Raw genomic sequence first — 21440 nt, 5'->3', positions numbered from 1 at the left:
AAGCTACACTGATGTTGAAACAAGTTAGTGAAGAGCATATAATTCTGCCAAGATCACTATCAGAGCTGTAAGGTGCACTCATAAAATTTTTGAAGCACTTCAAAATATTTTTAGTAAAAAAATAGCACTTTATGGGACTTCCCTGGCAGTCCAGTGGTTGAGACTCTGTGCTATTAATGTAAGGGGTATAGGTTCTAGCTCTGGTTGGGGAACTAAGATCCTACATGCTGTATTGCATTGCCAAAAGATGGGGAAAAAAAAAAGTCCCAGAGAATCTGGGAGTTGGAAGTAACAAAACAGTACTATAAATGAAGGAAGAAAAAAAGTTCTATCCAAATTGCTTTATTAATAGTAGACTATTCACACATATTGCTTGCAAACAGTATAGACACAAAAAATATAAAAATAAACCAGTAGATAAATTTAAGGGCAAATGCAGTTTCACAGTAGGTCATTAAAGATTCTGTATATGTTTCTTTATATTGTAACTTATTATAAACTAAATATATTAAGCAAAAAAAAAAAAAAGGTGCAAACCAGCAAGTATCATATGCCACCATTTGTGTTTTTAAAAGGAGAAATATAGACAAATACCCTTAGATGTGCATAGAATACCTCTGGAAGAATGCTTAAAATGCTGCCAATGGCTGCCTAAGGGACTGGATGGGGGAATGGTAAGGAAACTCACTTTTCACTGAATATCCTTTGGTACAATTAAAAAATTTTTGAATCCTATTCATGTACCAATTTGTTTAAATATTGATCAGTAATTATGGTTAAGACTAACCCCCCTTATACATGGGTTTAATATAAAATTACTTCATTATATGACATGAAATGATTTTAAAAATTCTGGGCATTTGGGGAAATATTTTCATAAAAGGGGTTTACAAGATAAGAAATGAGTGAGAAATGCTGATGCAGTACAGTGACAGAGAATTTAACTTCCAACTATGAAACATTTCAGGGAGTATATAAAGACTATCTGCTGACTCCAGTGGTCAAGGTTAGCCTTTTTTTCTTTCCTAAGAGAAAAGGGTTGTGTATTTAGGAGGCTTGAAATTGTCACTTTAAGAAAAAACTGAAATGTCTTACAGTGAGTTTTAGGTGGGCCTACTTGATAAGAGAAATCAAATTAACTTAAAGCCAGCCATTAATAAGCTATTCATCTGCATGTTATTCAAGAAAATAAAAAAAAGTATGTTGATATACAATAATTAAATTTTTCTGTTGCCTTGGGAAAAAACAACTAAAATACACTTTCAGGATTGTGTTTCTCTAGTCTGGCTTCTCACTCATATCATGAACGTGATGGCACAAACATTAACTGTCTTGAGGAGCATGATCTGTTGTCATTGATGTGCTTTCTGGGATGGGCGTACACCCTGTACACTTGATACATTTTTCCCACTTTTCCTAACTGAATAGCATCATGCTCCTTCCTCTATCAGCATGTAGCCTAAATCCAAAAGGAGAAAGCTGAAAATCACCTACTTTCCCCCAGTCCCATAGCTTTTATTAAGCTATTTCAGAAACAGTAAAAGGATGATCTGCCTACTCCATCATACTCTTCAGTTCTGACACGCGAAATAGCAAATAAAGCATTTATGCCACTGTCTGTAACTTTCACACTCTGGAACAAGCACATTTGCAAATACAGTGATAAAAGGCCCTCAAAAAAATTAGGAGCATCATCTCTGGTATAAAAGAATTCAAAAACATCCAGTTCCAAAGAGTCCCTGAGCACTGTTCCTTCCAGCAAGAAGTCTCCAGAGAGGTAATGAATGAAAGGCACGTTTTCTCCATTTTGAGGACCGCTGCATAGTACTAGGATGGTATACCAGCCAGGCTAATCCCGGTTCTAGGTGACGACATTACCCCTCCCCACCTAAAATCTGTACACTGACGAGTCTAATGTTGGATGTAAACACAACACTTTAGAGGAGTGGCAGCTGGGGTATAGCTCTTCCACGGAAGATTCCAAGAGTACACGAGCGCTTTATAACTCCTCTTCTTCGTTTTCCAGGAAATCAGTCAGTATTCCATTGTCAACAGGAATTAATAAATATTCTACTCCATCAGTTCCCTAAAAGGTGTGAGAATACCTGAATGTTAGTCATTTGTAAGAAATGTATTTGAAATGTTAAACAAAAAAATGGACTTGATTTCATTAATAGTTCACATGAATAGAGAAGTATAAAAAACAAGGGCAGCCAGGGGACACAGAGGGATATATAGCTATTAAATACACCGAGTTTATAGTTAAACCACGTTATAGTGGAAAAGAAGACTAAAGAATGAGAAGGTGGGTATTTCCTGCTCTAAAACACTACACCACTGATATCTCTGTTCTTTTATACCCCTTTCAACCAGATCCTTCCCATTGGCTATAGGTTCAGGTATCTCCAATTACAAAACAACCCTCACTAGACTCCTCATTTCTCTGCAACCATCATAAAACCATGGCACCTTTCCAGAAGAGCTGTCTATAAATAGTGGTCTCCATTTACTCACTTTTTACTCAACCCAAGCCAACCTACCTACCACCATCATTATCATGTCACACCAAAAGAGCTTTTGGTTAGGCTACCAAGGAATCCCATTTTCCTAAATTCATTATGTATCTTCAGTCTTTGTCTTTTTGGCCTCTCGGTAGCACCTGACAATCCTGACCTAAAAATATGCTTCTCTTCTTGGCTTCTATGACATCTTGGTTTTCTTCTTGGCTCTCTGGCTGTTCCACCTCTGCAGGCTTATCTTCTACTTGGCCATTAAATATCACACTTCTAGGCCTAGTTTCTGGCCCTCTAATCTCACTATATGTTCTCTCTCTAGACTGTCTCACCAAAGCCTGGTTTCCATTATAATATAAATAGGTAGGAATCATAACCTTTTATCTCTAGCCCAGATCTTTTCTCTGGTATCTTGTCCCAGGAATCCAAATGCCCAGCTGACATCTCCACTTGAAAATGTCCAGAGAACCTCAACTGGAGTAAGTCCAAATATACTAAGACCATGAACTCATGCTCTGTCTCCCCAAAATGTTGCTCTTTCAGCTTCTCATCCAGTGATCCCACCATCTCTCTGGTTATGGAGGAAAGAAACAGGCCAGAAACCAGGAATCACTCTTGACACTCTCTTTTCCTTTGGTTCCCATATCCAGTCTGTCATCAGTTCTTGTCAATTTTGAGTCCCAACCACTTTTCTCTTTTTAACCTAGTCCAGATTGCCATCATCTCAGCCAGGCTACTAATACCTTCCCAGCTGGCCTCTGTGCGCTGAGGTTTCACAGTGCCCACCTTGCGCTGCCCCATCCCACTCTCCATACCATTGTCAGAACAATTTTCTCAATGACTTCTCATTACTTCAGAATGAAACGGGATTGTGTCATGCTGGCTGCTGTTTTGTTCCAGAGCCTCTTTACATGCTGCTCCTGCCTAGAATGCTCTTCCTTCCCTTGATGACTGTAAATCTCCTAGTCTTCCTTTAGGTCTCAGCTCAGTGGTCTCTTCTGATACACATAATTAGGTCAAATCCACCTACTGTAATATGTTCTTTCAGAACCATGTCCCTCCTGATCATAGGACTTAACCACAATTTAAATGTTACATGTATGTGATTATTTGACAAATGCCCATCTTCTCCATTAAGACTTTAAGCTTTATGAGAAAAGAAATTAGGTTTTTGCTTAACTTCTGTATCCTAACGCTTTATATACAGTTAGTGCTCAATACACATAGACAGGATTAATGAATAGAGGAGAAGGGAACATGATTATCTGACTCATTTCTAATGGCCTGTTTGTCACTCTGAACTAGAAGTCGTAAGTCTTCTGCTCCATGCTGAAGTGGAGTATTTCTACCTTCTTTCTACAGAACTCAAATGGCACACTGCCTAAATGGATCCTTGTGACACACCAAGGCAATCTCAGTTTCATAACAGGCATACTTGTCCTTAAGTAAACAAGAGACACTATTCCTGGCATACAATGTTATACAGCAAAGTCTCACCTTCTTTGTTCTTATAAGCTTGTGGTCCCTAAATTCAGTTAACTGGGCCCGTAGTGTCAGATCACTATTGACAAGGAATGCCTCCCGACACTGCTGGTAAAAGTCTTGAAAACAAAGCCCTGGAGAGTTCAAAAGAAGATGTGAACATAAGTCAGTATTTAAGACATGACCCCATATATGCATACCCATGCTGAAAAAGACAGGAAAAAAGTGCTATTACCCGAGTATGTCAAAGCAGTCAGTAAATGCTGAGTAAATACCTCTCGAAGAAGCAAAACTAGAGAATACTTAGGTGTTATATACTGTGGCTTACATTTTTTTAATGAGAACTGATTGGCTGAAAGCAGTCAACTGTGGCCAAGGATAATATAATCTCATGGGCAGTTATAAACAGTGTGAGTAAAGTTGACTTTTTTAAAAGAGGGAACTAGTAAGTCAAGTGAGAGCTGAATGATTTTTAAAAAAATATATATTTTTTCAAAGTCTTTATTGAATTTGTTACAATATTGTTTCTATTTTATGTTTTGGTTTTTTGGCCACAAAGCATATGGGATCTTGGCTCCCCAATGAGGGATCGAACCTGAAACTCCCACATTGGGAGGTGAAGTATTAACCACTGGACCACCAGGGGAGTCCCCTGAATGATTATTAAAATGTGTGTTTAACAGATTATTTTCACTCAAGTTAAAGAAAATCTAAGTTGCCCAGTATATGAAATATATGTAGCTGGTAGACACACATTCATAGTTAACAGAGGAAATTTAAGAAGTATATTGGATTTGTTTTTCAATTTGTATTGACAAATAATACAAATAGCCTGCTCAGCAGTGTATCTGTGGGGTTGCTTGAAATTTTTCAATATGGCAAATACAGTGATCACGGAGCAAACCATTTATTTACTGCTGTGAAATACTGCAGTGCTATTATTAGATTCCAGGAAAAAGAATTTATGGGATGAAACAAAGGTCACACAATTTAATATCATAAATATTGGATACCAGTGTAAGAAGGGTTATCCTGGTTATCCAGCTGATACTTTATTAGTAGCCGGAAAATTCCCCTAAGGAAAAACACAAAAACAAATTGAAATCCAGAATGTTAACATCCACAGATAACAGTTAATAGTCAAGTACACAGAGACTGTGAAACACTTAGCCCATTTATATTACCTTCCTTTCCTTTTTCAAAGAACACCATACCCTGGTCTACTTAAAAAGGAGAAGCATTTTTACCTCCTTTTAAAGAAAATCTAGGAATACAGCTGACCCTTGAACATCATGGGTTTGAACTGCATGGGTCTACTTACATATGAAGCCTGGCATGCAGTCCATGGGGTTGCAAAGAGTCAGACACGACTGAGTGACTGAACCTGAACCGAACTTACATATGCATATTCTTCAACTAAACACTACAGAACTACATAGCCCCAGTTAATTGACTCTGCAGATGCAGTGGATTATGGAGTGCTGACTATGAAAAGTTAGACACAGATTAACCCCCATGTTGTTCAAGGGTCAAATTTTTTTAGGCTAGAGATTAGTTTACTATAGAAAACCTGGAATATATAATAAAAACTAAAGAAAGAAAAAATAACTAAAGAGAAAAATATTAATTCCATAACCCTAAAATTATAGCCACTAACATTTGATGTGGAGATCATATTTGCATATGCTGCTGTCTCAAGTCTTTGTGGAATGAAGTACTGTGAAAACATAAATTCATGCATTTATATATGGTATACACCATTTTAAACCTCACTTTTTCACTTATTTATTTTCCCACGTCTTAAAATTTCTTCCTTAACAGTTTTTAATGCCTGCTCATTTATCATACCACAAACTTACCATTTTCCTACTGGTTTTGGATGTTCACATTACTTACAATTTAAATTAATAAAAAATAACACATTAAATAAAATCATAATAAATATTCTTTCATTTTTTGGAACTGTTTCTGTAGGAGAGTGTACCAGGTAGAATTACTAGGTTGGAAGCAGTGTTATACAAAACTAAACTTCCCAGAAGTCCCTGGATGTGGCAAAAATTTTAAACCTTTGCATTTTCATCTTTATTACAGTCTAGAAGATAATTTCTATAAGCACATTTTGGATCATCTCAATGATCACTTTATAACTTAGTACACCACTGAATTTGGTGAAGATTTTTTGATCAATCACATTCATACCAAGTAAAGACTAAATGTGTATTGGAGTGTAAAGGATGAACCAAAGACGCACTGGAGGCTAGCATATAGACATTTAGGTATGGCAAACTAAAAATAATTGCTTTAGGGCAGTCAGCGTCATGTTGAGAATATCTGCATTGCTGGATTCCCAAGTTTATATGTAGTAACTTGCAACAGTCCATTAGGAGTAAGCATAATAGTAAAACTGAATGAACACTTTTTCTATTCCCAATTCCATCAAAAAATTTGATTAGATACCCATTTAACATATGTGCTAAGTTGCTTTAGTCGTGTCTGACTCTGTGACTCCATGGGCTGTAGCCTGCCAGGCTCCTCTGTCCATGGGATTCTCCAGGGAAGAATACTGGAGTGGGTTGCCATTTCCTTCTCCAGGCAATCTTCCTGATCCAGAGATTGAACCCACGTCTCCTGCATTGGCAGGTGGGTTCTTTACCACTGAGCCATCTGGGAAGCCATTTAATACATATTTCATTGTTAATGCAATGATAATCTTTAAGTGTACAGAAATAGCTTTAAAGAATAATACAATTCATTAAAATTAGCACTTGAGGGTTGACATCACAAGGGAGTCTTGTGATGATAAAGCTGCATATCTTGACTGTGGTAGTAGTTACACAAAGTTACACGTGACAAAATGGCACAGAGCTAACACACATACATACAAATAAGTGCACGTATCAAAAGTGAAATCTGAATGAGCCCTATGGATTGTGCCAGTGTCGGTCTCCTGGCTTTAACACCGCTCTGTGGTGTGAGCTACTGGCAGGGGGTAGTTGGGAAAGGAATGCTCTGGACCTCCCTGTACGTTTCTCTGTGGCCTCCCTGTGAGGCTACTAAAAAGCCTTTTTCAACAGCTTAATTACACAATTTATTCTTTGCTGGCTTATGCTATATACAACTTTTCTTAGCCTTTATTAACTAGCTCTTATTAATTCACATATGCATCTTGGTTAGGCTGCTGAAGGGTTTCACTGGAGACACTATATACAAAGATTTTCAAGGTTTAACAATATGAGCTTTGGAACCACATGGATGGAATCAAAATCTCTGTGCCCTTTACCATCTACCTTAGAGTGGTTATGAGGATCAAAAAAGTTATTTCGTGTAAAGGGCCCTGTGTCTGAGTCATAATGTTCAATATGTAATTAAAAATAACTATCATATGTAAGTAAAATCCATGAAAACTCTGCTGTTTCCTCAACGATGACCACTGAGATGTTCTTACTCAGAAACATAAAAATCTATTAAAAATGCTGGTACCTCTGCTTTATTATTGGGCAATTTGAGACTACTACTGAGTAGTCTACCCAATGCATAACCCAGTACTAGCGACTATTATTATCATTGATAATACTTCTCTGCAAACCTAGAAAGGACTTTAAGTACTGCCAGTCAAACCTAACAGGGCATATCTTAAAATGTGTAAAGTTTTTTTTAAAAAAGAAGCAATAGTTTTCATTCTTACCTTGCATTAGGGGTAAGGCTTCGTAAGACATGAATTAGGGAACTAAGTGGTAGTGATCCAGACTGTTTAACCAAAAGAGAATTCTCATAGGAGGTTTCTTCAGTATAATGACTGTATGTAGTAGTTTCATACCAGAGCCAGTTATAAAGACTCTGCTTTGCATGATCCCACACTAGAGTACATGATCAAAAAAAATAAGAATGACTAATTATTTTCATATTGTCCTGTTACTAGATGCCACTCTAGGAAAGAACAAGAAAGCATTAAATAAAGTGAATTTTTATTTCACCATCAAAATCAGTACCTTACAGTCTAATTTTACTATCAATCACCATCTGAATCTTTATGTGTATATTAAATGCAGGTTAAAATATATTAACACTACCAAGGCATTCTTTTAAAAAATTTAATAATTCAGCATTTTGTTTTACAGGATTATCACAAAGTCTCTGAACTGAAGGCATAAAATAAATATTGCAGTATCACAAAGAAAAGTTAGAAAGAAACCCAAATAATAGTTGGGTCTCCTCTTCTTCAAGAAACTTTACCATAAAACATACCCTTTACTATCAAAATTTTTATTTCCAAGAATTATGTTCTAAATCAGATTGAGGACACCTATATTTTTGGCAACTGTGTTTTTAAACATGGAACAAAGGAAATGTATACGTAAAAACAATAAAAATGCTGTGACTTAAAACATTAAGAAAAGTAATTTTCAAAGACTGTTATCTCAAGAAGAAAAAACAGGAACATTCAACCTACTGAGAGGAGCATTGAGGTGATCAATAGATGCTATAAGGTATATATTACGTAAAGATGATAACTGTCCAATAATTTGCTGGCTTTTGTCTCCTCTCAACATTTGGCTATCCAAGTTGTGAATAAGAAGAAAGAGTTCTAAAGAAGAATCTAAAAGGAAAGAGAAGTCAATTATTATTTTCAGTGAGTAGTTGTAAAGTCCCCACCACATGCAAGGCTTATGTACTGAAGAACATATCAAGGTAATACAGGGCAAAACAGCTATTGTTAGGGGTATGCAATTTATTTGAGAAGACATGTCAGTCACTCATAAAACAGGCAAGACATAATTATACTCTTAAAAAAATGAAATTCATTGAAAATCAGTAGACTCTGAAGCAGTTAAAGACAACTGGAATGGTTAACACTTGAATCAATCCATGAAGTAACCAGTTTTAATAAGGCAAAATACATATTAGATTGGGAGGTGAATCTGTGGATATTGAACTGCAAGGGGGGATGGATCCCCATCCCTAAAAGAGTTCACATTAAGCATTAAGAGAGAATATAGAAAACCTCCATTATCATAAAAGCCGAGAGACAAAAACAAGAGAAGGGGAGAGGACTAGGATATTCCTCAAGGCACGAAGAAGGTCAGAGAAGTAAAATATAAAAGTCAGTGAAGGTAAAATTTGGATAACATGCATATTATAGAACTAAAATATTTATGATTTACATAATTATAAATATATTTAATATAAATTATAGATTATATAATATGTATTTATTATAGATTATATAATACAGATTATACACTACATATACACATTAAAAATGACTCAGGCACCTATTTTAATGAGCATACAAATAATATCAAAATCATCTATTAAATCATTAAGCATAACCAAGTACTCCATTTAATTGTTAGTCGCTCAGTCATGTCTGACTCTTTGCCACCTCATGGACTGCAGTCTGCCAGGCTCTTCTGTCCATGGAATTCTCCAGGCAAGAATACTGGAGTGGGTTATCATTTCCTTCTACAGGGGATCTTGCCAACCCAGGGATCAAACCCAAGTCTAGTTATTGCAGGCATATTCTTTACCATCTGAGCCACCAGGGAAGCTCCCAATTAATTGTTAAGCAATGACTAGGACAATTGTTAGCCCCTAAATAATTTTATTTTTATTTTTCTGAAATGCTCATATAACCAAAACACTCATACCAAAAGAACAATTTTTTTTCCCATTTCTCAGATTTTAGTATATGAAATTATTCAAATGCATTGATATTTCCTCAGGATAAAGAAATAATACTTTATAAACATATTAAACAATACAAAACTGTAAGATACAGATGTTCCAACTGGCTGGAAGCACTTTACACTAGCCAAACAAAACTGGAAAATTATTCTGAAGTAAAAGGTTTTAGGGGAAAAAAAAGGGCTTTGGCTATATAAGTTCAAGATAGCAGGAGCAATTCTTTCCTGTTAGTTAAGTGAAGTTCACAGAAAAGGAAAGGAGAAATTATTTTAAAGAAATCTAAATCAGCAATGAAAGAAATATCATTATTAAAACTGTCCACATTTTTGTGTACACTAGAACACAAACAAGTAGACGTGCACGCTTAGCTTCACCCTGTAACTACAGAACATCTTCTTCACGTTACCTTCCTTAAATTTATTTGTTATCCACTCTAGCTGATCCAGCACGCTGCGGAAAGTACCCACATGATCAAGGACTTCTGTTACAGAATTCAGGACCTATGTCATAAAAGCACAAGAGATATGTCAGTTATAACTTATTCTGTCATGTAGGATAAAAACAACCAGAAAGTCAAGCCTTTTTTTTTTTTTAATTAATTAAAAATAAATTTGGATTTCCCACCAAGTTTGAAAAATTACTTCAAAAGTCCTACTTTTTAAGGTAAGTAGATCTAATTTATTTTTTTTGCATAAGTTATTACTAAAAGGAAATGGGGAAGCAAAGGTATAAAGATAATATAAGCAGGGTAGTAAAAATATAAAACAAACCCAACAATGTGAGAAATATAAAACTATAGATTTATCAAATGAAAGAGGGTCCAAATATTTAGGACATTTTTAAAAAAGGAGTATTACATTGGTTAATATCCAGAGCCCAAAAGGCTTAAATTCATTTTCAAATGATGAAGAGAAATGAGCATCTGGTGTAAAAATGATCAAAGAACGATATACTATTACTTGAATTTTTACTATTTTTAGAGTATCAAAGTGACATAAAAGCATAATAAAGTTGAAGTTTTCCATAATCCTATCCTTCAGAGAAGTACTGTAGATAGTCAATGTAGTAAACAAAGCTAACATTTCCCTAAGATGTAATACATTCTCAGTTACCAAATAGGAAATTCAAGGAGGGGGATTCAAAGCTAGGACCCTCTGAGTCCAAACACGTGATCTTAAGCACTATGCAATCCTACTAGTGTAAAAACTAAAAACAAAAGATGAATGCTTCAGAATATGAAATAGCATCATCTTTAACATGACGGTATGGATTGGCAGGGGATATAATGTTACTCCTTTTTTAAAACATTTTTAAAACTTACTGATTTCACACTGATTCCAGGGAAGAAGCCATTGATGACAATATGTATGCAATCCTGCAGCATGGTGGTTCGAAATCTTTCTAGTAAATCTCTCTTAGAACCCAAACCATAAAGCACAATGTTGAACCCAAGGCTGTAAGAAAAACAGCACGCATGAAATTAAAGTTCAGTTCTTACTGCCAATTTTATAATCAACCAGTTTCCTTCATTTAAGTTTATCAAGAATACAGGAAGAACTGGCATGGCTAAATAACGATTAATATATTGATTCCCAACATACGTAAAGAAAAAGCACAATTTTCTTATCTGTACACCAAGCTTGTAGTTCCAACTTTCAGTAGCTTTCTCTCTAGCTCCTGTTGTGGTTCAGTTGCCAAGTCATGTCTGACTCTTTGCGACCCCAAGGACTGTAGCACACCAGGCTTCCCTGTCTTGCACTATCTCCTAGAGTTTGCTCAAACTCATGCCCATCGATTCGGTGGTGCATCCAACCATCTCATTCTCTGTCACTCCCTTCTCCTCCTGCCCTCAATCTTTCCCAGCATCAGGGTCTTTTCCAATGAGGTTGTTCTTTGCATCAGGTGACCAAAGTATCAGCGTTTCCTATAACCTTTCAAGTAATAGGAGGAAAGAAAGAACAAGGCACTAGGTATAAGAAACTAAAAAAATTTTAATAGGCTGCTAATTGAGAGATTAAACTGGAAAAGTAAGCAGGGGCCAGATCACAAAAGGTCTTGTTAAACCAACTAAGACATTAATTGGATTTTATTCTAAGGAATATGATCATTTAAAGTTAGTAGTCAGGTGTTAGGGGAGCCTGGTGGGCTGCCATCTATGGGGTTGCACAGAGTCGGACACTACTGAAGCGACTTAGCAGCAGCAGCAGTCAGGTGTTAAGTGAAGGGTTTTAAGTAGGAAAGTAACATGATTTTTTTAGAAAGATTATACTGGCTGAGCTGGGGAATGGATATGAAGGAGGGTAAAACTGAAGACTATGGACTTGAATTAGGTGTCATGGAGAAAAACAAGGTGTGAAGAGCTTTATGGATCAAATCAGTTGGATTTGGAGAATGATTAGACATGGAAGATAAGTGAAAAGGACTATTAAGAATAACTCAGTTTTTTGGCATTGGCAACTATATGATGAAGTGATATGCACTACCCTAGGTAGTTGGGGCAAGTGGAAATGATGGGTTTAAGATAAGTTAAATTTTATGTATAATGAATTAGTTATGGAATTTCTACATGGACACTTTCAATATAATTCATGTCTGCTGCTGAAGTGAATTTTGGCTGGGCTAGAGATACAGTTATGGGAGTTATTCACATACAAAGAGCAACTCAAGCCAAGAGAGTGGATGAGACAACCCAGAACATCAAGCATGAAGGGTCAAGTTAAAGTTCAACTCCATGATTGTTTATGGAGGTCAATCAGAAACAGTATTTATGAAATGCTCTGCAGCAATGCAGGATAGCCTAGAAATAGAAGAAGAGAAGAGATAAATCCCCAAAGGTGGAGATTAGCAAGGTAAAAGCAGCAGGAAAAACCAAGCAAGGAAATTCAGAGAACTAGCAATTCTACTGAAGTAGCTGACTATGAGGTCTAGACTGGGAAGCAAAGCAAATCAAGTTATCAAAGTTGACATATGGGAAGAAACGAATTGGTGGGCTGTGGGGTAGGATTAGAGTGAAGATCTGCTATATAAACGTATAATGAACAGATCCATACATAGTTACTCAGAAAAGGTAAGGTCCTAACAGGGAAGAAAATAATTTTCTTACTAGCATAATCCTTTGATTTATTATTGGCAAAAGAAAACCAGGATCAACTGGGGAAAACTGTGGCAATTTCTATGTTCTTACTGTATTCACATTTTAGCATACGTTTTAAACACTTCCTTATACTAAGTTTCTTTTAAATACAAATATAAAAATAATTATAGAAAAATTTTCAATATTTTAATTTTTACCATTCTAGGTATTTTAATGAAAGTTTAAAATTTTACCTTAAGTATTTGGGAAATGATAAAATATTCTAAAAAAACAATTTAAAAATGGTAAAATAATATATATAGAACAGATCTCATGAAATTTGAAGGTCTATAGTACATGTAAACAGAATGGGATTAAAAGAAAAATATATATTCTTTCATTTTAGAAACTTGGCTGTGAAAAACTGAAATAAAATCTGATATATTTATCAATCTTGACAAATTATATTTTCAAATATCTTTATAAGTAATAATTCATAATTCTAAGAAAGGGTATTTAGTTTATAAAAGCTTTCAAATTTGATTAAACTTAGAAAAGACACATTTTTTGTAAATTGGAATTTCTGAGAAGAGTCATATAATAATATGACATTTCTACATTTGGGTCATAAAACTGGGAAAACAACTATTTTTTTCAAATTTTTACACATGAGTAAAAATGCATATCAAGGTCACTGCAAAAAAAATTAATGTCTAACTGCTTTTGATTTTAACATAGACTTATGTACATATATTATAATGTAAATATATTTATTTTACAGAGGTTTGCAATGACAATAGTACTTACTGTAACTGCAACATCCATTTATGAAATAACTGTTCATGCTGTTGATTTAGTTGTTTAAGTTCAGCAGAAAAGGAAGGAGAAACCTTGCTCAATAAGTTATGCAAAGTTTGCTTTAAAAAAAAGGAAGAGGGCAGGAAGAAGATCACTCTCAAGTCACATACATCAAATCAATTCCAAGTAAAAATATTCCCTTACAGGTCGAGGTTAGAAGAGGTTATTAGTGGAAATATTACTTTAATCAGGTTTGGTTATGAGTGCCTCTACTGAATATACATAGTATTTCAATATTTGTTTTTGTAAAATGTGTTATATACTCTTACATACAAACATGTAAAACAGTAATGAATTTGTTAAGTTTTGTCTAGAACCATTTACATGACAATGAACTCCAAATGTAAGGCTTTAATTTCTAAAAAAAACTGTTACCATCATGAGATGATTAAACCTGCCTCCCAGTTTTGACAACAAATCCAGACATTCTGGTAACTAAACACAGCTCACTTCTTGAAATGAAAACAGGAGCAAAAAGCTGTATATCCCTTTTTACCTTGGCACTACTGTGTTTTCATCATTCTATCCTTTAAGTAAAATATTCTTTTAATACTGAGGACTAGTGCAGCAATCAAGACTCTAAACACTCTAGCCTATAGTGTGTATTTTTTGCTAACAGTTTTTATTTATTCACATACTTAAAGAGAAATAGGACAAATTCTAAGTGAAATGTTAAGCAGGTAGCTTTAAAAAATCTCTCTCCATCTGTGCAGAATTACATTACTAGCCCCAGCACTTGCCGCCCACCTATCCATACCCTTTGCTGTGTGACTTTGCAATCCCTCCCACTAAACAAGTGAGTCTAGTCCCCTGCTCTTTGACTTTGTTTTCAGCCACGTGATTTACGGTGGCTACCAGAATGAGGCAGAAGTGACAGAGACAGTTTTGAGCTCAGGCTTTACGAGGTCTTTTGTTTTTTCACTTCTGTCTCTGACACTGTCATGAGAGGAACATGCCTCTGGTAACCTTCCAAGGAGGTCCAATAAGGAAGACAGATATGTGGAGCAAATCCTAGATCAGCCAACTCCCAGCTAACTGGAAGACATGAGATATAAATGTTTCTTGACATGTGCTACTAAGACTGTATCCATCAGCTATGTCCGCAATTAATCAAAGACTCTCCTTTCTTTCATTATCAGTAACAGGTGTTTCTTTCCTTCTCTGAGAGATCTTTGTCTCTAGGTCCCGTGAAGTCCTACTTTGACCCTAGATCCACTTCCCCCCCACCCCCATGCTGCTTATATAAAAACAGATGTGCTAACAAGATGTTAGTGCCATCTCTTCCTTGGAACAATGTGGTTTCTTGACACATGTTTTCAGCTAGTCTCTGATTTGAGTTGCAATACCAATGAGCCAGGTAGAAAGAAACAAAACACCCAAAAAAAAACAACCACAGAGCACCATGTCATCCAGGTCACAGTGGTTTACCCAATAATCTCCTCTCTCTCTTCTATAGCTTGAAAAGTATGTCAAAAGTCCTGTGTACCTTAGGAAACTGCACTGAATTCTACTTTCAGAAAATAATAAAATCTTGATTCTCTGAGTCAATAACAATGTCTTATTGACTAAAATTATCAAGCCCACTTTCTAATCAAACATTTTCTTATTCAGATGGTTCTGCGTCTCTGTGTCTTGTCTTAGTGAGGTATGAATAAAAGCCCTGGGTATAACTGCATGGTATTTTTATATGACACACTGGAACCATAGTATACAGTAACCCTGTTACCTTACTGTACTGGACAGGCTTTCCATAGTATCAGAAAGCAGAATACCCACTACATTTTGCAAGGTTTTTAACTCAGAATCAGGTCAGTCAGTGTTTTATGACCAATGTGAGGTTCAATGAATATATGGACTAAATTAACAATAGAGATTAATGGTACATGGATTTCAAAGAAACTATGACCCTACACAGGGAACTGTATTCAGTATCCTGTGATAAACCATACTGAAAAGAATGTGAAAAAAAAAATATATACATATAACTGAATCACTTTGTTGCACAGTAGAAATTAATACAACATTGTAAATCAAGTATATATATGTCAATAAAATAAAAAAAGAAACTATGACCCTGATGATTACTGTAGATCCTGAAGAAATGATAAACAAGAGAAAAACATAATTACAGTACTCTTCAGATTTTGCTGCTTATATAGTATATATTTCAGATCACAATAAGAAAAATTTAGAAGTAGCATTCATTGCAACATACCTGATCCAGTTTAGCCCTCTTTAGTTTCTGCAGTGTCCTATCAGAGGTTAAAACTTTAGAACTGCTGTGGGCTTCAAAATATTTTTCTACTAAGTGACTCTGAAAGTGGACAAAGCAAAGTCAGTTCTTAGTTTCAGATATTTGTTTTATATCAAAACTAGATAGTAACAGCAGTGTGAAACAGGATAAGTGAAATTCTTTATTTGGCAATCAGTATTTTCTTTTTGAAGCAACAACACTTTGATTAAGGACCAAGCAAAATTAATTCCAGTGATAAAACTGAGTAACTCTTAGGATCATAAAAGTTGAAGAAAGTGACTAGTTTGAAGTAGTCTGTCCAAAAATGATTCCTAAATTCCAATATATAATTCCCATCCAGACTTACAGAAAAAAAAAGTTTTATATATCAGGACCTTTGTTTTGCCTCACACAGTCCTAGCAAATTCTTTAATAACTGTGGGTGAAGGACTGTGAAAATGAGAAAGATATCAACACCAAGGGTTAAAAAAAAAAAAAAAAGACTTGCTTACTATTCCAGTAAGATGACTGACCACGGGTTCTACTGATGTGGGGCATGACTGACCTCTATGAAAGGAAGGAAGGAATGGAAAGCTATCAAGCAGTAGGCTCTGCTCTGAGTCTTTACAGAGAACGAGAGGATAATTAGCCTTTTCTCAGGCCATGATGTGTGGAGTGTTCTCCAAACAACTCAACCTGGATCCAGAGTCACAGCATTTATTATATACTTACACTAACCTGAATACATCAACAGTGGTACAAAAGAAAATTATATAAAAAGGTATATACTGAGAAGTCTTGCCTTCAATTATCCAACTAGTATTTACTGAAAAGCTCTTTTTCAAGTCAACTGAATCGCCACCTTTTAGCATATGCTATGGTATTGATATATGGATATGGAGAGAGAAAGAGGCCAGGACACAAAGTTCAGAAATATATATGTGGGAATTTATGTGAAAGGCTAAGAAAATGTAGATAAGTGAAGTAAAAATATTGTGCTGATCCTCCCATTTGGATCTTTTAGGTAGCTTATCTTTGAGATATTACTAATTTTTCTCTCAGGTTAAAGTTCTCTCTTCACTTACTGTTTTCTCTCTCTTCATTTTCTTAGAAGGGGTTTCTCTGAAAACAGGAGTTGAAACTTCTCTATTCTGAGCTTGAATCTTTTGGCTCAATATGTCTTCATTAGTGTCCTCTTCATATTCCTGTGCGACCCCTTCATCATCCTCTGAGTTGGAAGCTGAATATTCACTTTCACTGTCAGAATGAGACCGTGGAACTATGGGGGAAGAAGTAATTGGGAAAATTGGACAGCTTGCCAAGAGAGACATTGTAGGGTATTAGGAAGAGTGTGGGCATTGAAGTAAGAGATTGTGACTTCTGATTTTGTCATTACATGATGATGATCTCACCAGAGCTAGTTTTGTAAGTTTTATGAGCACCAGTTTCCTCATTTATCAAATGAGGCTACCAATGCTTAATTTAATAAAACAATGTTTTTAATAAAACATTGTGAAGATTACACTGAAATGCATATAAAGCAACTAACAACGCCTAACACATAGGAATTGAGGCAGAAATTGTCAGTCATACCTAATATGTTCTTTCCTTCTTCCTTGCTAATAGAATTCATTGTAAAATGTGGTAATGTGCTAAGGAATAAATAATCACAGTAAATTTAACTGTCTTTTCCTTTGCCTAATACATGCTCTCTCAGCCTCCTTTGCTACCAGAGTTGGCTACGTAAACATTTAACCGATGAAGGAAGATTTGCTGGAAGCTTTTCGGAAAGATTCTCCTCAGTTAAGAAAGGAAAACCCCTTGGTAGCTCGGCAGGTAAAGAATCCACTTGCCAACGAAGGAAGACGCAGGTTTGATCCCTAGGTCAGCTTCCTCTGGAGGAGGAAATGGCAATCCACTCCAGTACTTTTGCCGGGAAAACTCCATGGGCAGAGGAGTCTGGTGGGCTGCAGTCCATGGGGTCCCAAAGACTTATACCCATAGCTTAAAGCTATGGAAGCCATTTTGCAATATAAAATATCAAAACTAAAGATGAAAAATGCCAGCGATAAAGCAAAATAACAGGAAGAACAGGAAGATCCTTCATGACACTGTTGAGTCACTACATTAACCACCAACTGTGTATCTCTAGACTTCTTATGATGTGAGACACTTCAATGTCCGTGGCTTAAGCAAGTGTTACAGAGTTTTCCACTGCTGCCCATTGAAAATGCCATCCTAACTGACAGAGCACTCAATATATGACAGTCACTACTTTAAGTACTGCTAATACATGGGCACAATCCATCCCAGAGTTGATATAAAAGTTATATTTTTAAACAAACCATAATGACCCTAACCACTCTCTAGAAATAATAAAACTAGTTTTATAATCATAAAGTAAGGATAAAACTAGTTTTTACACTCAATAAATATAAAACTATCATAAAAGGTTAAATTCCAAAAGAAATAATTTTAAGCAAATCACTATTTATTTTGAAGAGTAGATACACTTCAGAATATCCAGTCAGCATGTAACAAATATAGATACTGAAAAAGAAAAAAAAAAAAAAGGCTTGATTTTGTGGGCATATATAGCTTAGAAGATTCAGATTTGTGGTGATTGCTGCCCATGGTAGATGCATGGGTTAGAAGTGGTAGGAGGTACCAGACAATGTCTTTATCCTATCTACATGAATACATCATACGTGTTGGTGTATTTATTTGATGGTTATTGAGAAGGAAAAGGATGTTCACCTTCTCTCTAAAAAGGATTCTTCTGTGGAGTAAGGAGGAAATTAAGATGTGGGATGTATTTGACATAAAATAATAATAACAATTGCATATATCATCTTTTACTACTTCAGATATCCACTAATTTAGTATTATAAATTTTATGTTGATTAAAAATGTAGCATCAACTTTATACCTTGAAAAGAATGGCTACGGGGCATGGACTTAACAATGTCAGCTAATATTGTCAAGGAGTCAACCCCAAGAAAGGTGCTGATATCTTTAGGAAACCAAGGTCAACAAGAAATTTGCCCCAAAGTTAAACATTTAAAAACCCCAAAACAGGGAGTTCCCTGGAGTTCCAGTAGTTCGGGTTCCACATTTTCACTGCGGTGGCCTGGGTTCAATCCCTGGTCAGCGAACTAAGATCCTGCAAACCATACAGTGCTGCAAACAAAACAAAACAAACAAACCAAAAAAACCCAAAAACACTTTTAATTTCCCCAAAGGTGGGACTCATGTTTGTTTACTTGGCTTTGTTTAGTGTTCAGTATAACTGAATATTTTGAATTATTTCAATATAAAACTTCTAAATAAATCAATAGAACCATTTCTAACACTGTCTTTGGCAAATAAACTAGAAAGCATGTGATTATATTGAAGAAGAATTTTAACTAACCTTAATATCCATTGACTGTAATGTCAAAGACATGGTGCTAAGGGTTAAGAGTTAAAATATAAGATATAGTCCTTGCCCTTAAGGGATTTACAATTCAACTGAAGATGTGACCATATCTTTTCCATCATGAAAAGATACAGCAATAAGTAGTTATAATAATAAAAGATGATAATAGCTAACACCTGTTAAGCATGTATCGTGGTCAAGCACTACTAAGCACGGTTGACATTCTTTATTTCAATTAATCTCAAAATAACTCTGAGGCTGGTACCACTATTGTCCCTATTTCACAAATGAAAAGAACTGAGACATAGAGAAGTCCCTGTGACAGACCAAGGAAAAAGCAAGCATTCTAAGGCTAGAACCTGTCCATTTAACCATTATTGCCTCTTGTTTAGATGCTTTTTTTTAATTAAAAAACTCAGTGTTAAAAGAAATACACACCTATTAATCTCTTCCTTAGCCCACGAGGTGCTGTTGACAGAAATTCACTTTTATCATTGTTCTGTTCAAAAATAAAAAAGCAACATAGTTTTAAGTAGTCAAATAATAATGATGACATGGAAATTAATGATGGATCTGGGTGCAAGAAAGGCTGGAAAGAAAAAAAATATTTTGTTTTCAACAGATGACATTAGAACTAGAGGAGCTACTTCCTGGAACTAGAAGACAATGACAAATGACTTTGTTGGGGGGAAAAAAAAGACTATAACAACATAACTGATACAAATTCCAAAGGATTCTTAGAGTGATACTGTAAGTTGTATTCCAGACATCTGTAAAGTATGGACTTCTATTTTTATGTAAAGAAAAAGCATAAATTTATCAGTGTTTGAACCATTCTTCACCTATCAGATTAGCAGACTTTTTTTTTTAAAGAGGTAATACTGTTCAGTGATGATCAGTAAGCAAATGGGATTTGCTTAAATGGGATTCCTATACTTAGGGCAATGGGCCTTTTAATGTACAAAAAATTTACTGGTGTTAAAGTAGTCTGTGAGGAGTCTTCCCTGGTGGTCCAGTAGTGAAGAAATCTGCCTTCCAAAATGCAGGAGACATGGGCTGCACCCTCTGTGGGGAACTAAGATCCCACATGCTGCAGGGCAGCTAAGCCCGCATGCCCCAACTAGAGAAGTCCATGCGCTGCAACCAGAGAACCTGTGTGCCACACCAAAGACCCAGCACAGCCAGAAATAAAAAACGGTCTGTGAGGACAGAAACAGATTTCTACTTTTACTTCTGTATTTTTAATTTTTTAAACATTTATAGCGATATAACGTGTTTTTCTTTTCTTGACAAAATCTAATACTTTAACACCATTCAATTTCTGCACAATAAAATGCCTACGGTTGTATACATGGTAACAGTATTGATAAAAAGATAAAACACCCTTTTTTTTTGGCAACATGAATATATGACACAAAATATAAGTCTGCTGTCTTGCGATAAGTCGATGGCACTAGTTATAAATATTATAACTAAATTTTGATTCAGGATATTAATAGTAATATTATAATAGTTGATCTGATCCATGGGTTTATAAAATATATCATAGTATAATTTAAACTTTTTTGATACAGATCCTTAATTTTTTAAAAATATTTTGCCACCCTGATCCAGTACACATGTGCATATATAACTGAGTTAAATTATAATAATACTTATAAAATAGAAATTTCCTGTTTCATCCTATTTCATTTTTTTAAATTGTAGATCATGACCTACCAAACTGATTTCTGGATTGAGAACTGAGACAATCTATACCCACAGAGCTTAATTATCAGGTCTGAGAACACCTGTGTCAAAATAATCATTTCAGAAAACTCTTGCTCAAAAAGGTAAGGCTAAAAAAAAAAAAAGGTAAGGCTATAAACTAGTAAATAACTTCACTGTTTTCTACAGAAATTTCTGCAACTAATTTATCTTGACAGTTTGCTCATCTGGGCAATCTATTCTCCCATTAGGATAGCAGATTACTAACCAGGGCAAACAGCTTGCTTACTTGTTTACTTATCAAAACTCAAATTTTGATAAGTAAATTTCAATTACTGTCTGCTACCGTAGACGAAACTCAGTTTAAAACCCTCTCCGCACTGTGTCCACTAATCCTAAAATACTATGCCATGAATTTTTGTCTAATACAGATCAGTTTCCCATCTTGATAGATGTGCCTTAAAACCCTCG

At 35.4% G+C, this 21440-nt stretch overlaps 1 protein-coding gene across 5 annotated transcripts in view; it reads right to left on the bottom strand.

Moving 5' to 3' along the window:
- Nucleotides 1-326: 326 nt before the first annotated feature.
- ORC2 (origin recognition complex subunit 2) overlaps nucleotides 327-21440 on the bottom strand; it is a 37796-nt gene continuing 16682 nt past the window's right edge. For 3 of the 5 annotated variants that reach the window (XM_086346283.1, XM_086346272.1, XM_086346305.1), the window contains 11 exons: nucleotides 19701-19761; nucleotides 16930-17123; nucleotides 15827-15925; nucleotides 13561-13670; nucleotides 11002-11134; nucleotides 10087-10180; nucleotides 8446-8592; nucleotides 7681-7852; nucleotides 5009-5070; nucleotides 4011-4129; nucleotides 327-2086 (listed from right to left, as the gene is read on the bottom strand). In XM_086346283.1, the coding sequence (XP_086202409.1) occupies nucleotides 2000-2086; nucleotides 4011-4129; nucleotides 5009-5070; nucleotides 7681-7852; nucleotides 8446-8592; nucleotides 10087-10180; nucleotides 11002-11134; nucleotides 13561-13670; nucleotides 15827-15925; nucleotides 16930-17123; nucleotides 19701-19761 (1278 nt within the window). In that variant the 3' untranslated portion in view covers nucleotides 327-1999. Of the gene's footprint in view, nucleotides 2087-4010; nucleotides 4130-5008; nucleotides 5071-5529; nucleotides 5713-7680; nucleotides 7853-8445; nucleotides 8593-10086; nucleotides 10181-11001; nucleotides 11135-13560; nucleotides 13671-15826; nucleotides 15926-16929; nucleotides 17124-19700; nucleotides 19762-21440 lie in introns of those variants that run through there. The other 2 variants (XR_015144109.1, XM_086346299.1) reach the window with 2 other exon arrangements.

Source organism: Bos grunniens, chromosome 2 (genome assembly GCF_055505025.1).
Source record: "Bos grunniens cultivar Pamir isolate PY7600 chromosome 2, Bosgru_T2T1.0, whole genome shotgun sequence".
Taxonomy (NCBI): domain Eukaryota; kingdom Metazoa; phylum Chordata; class Mammalia; order Artiodactyla; family Bovidae; genus Bos; species Bos grunniens.
The sequence above is the reverse complement of the archived record's forward strand: the minus strand, read 5'-3'. Positions and strand labels throughout refer to the sequence as shown.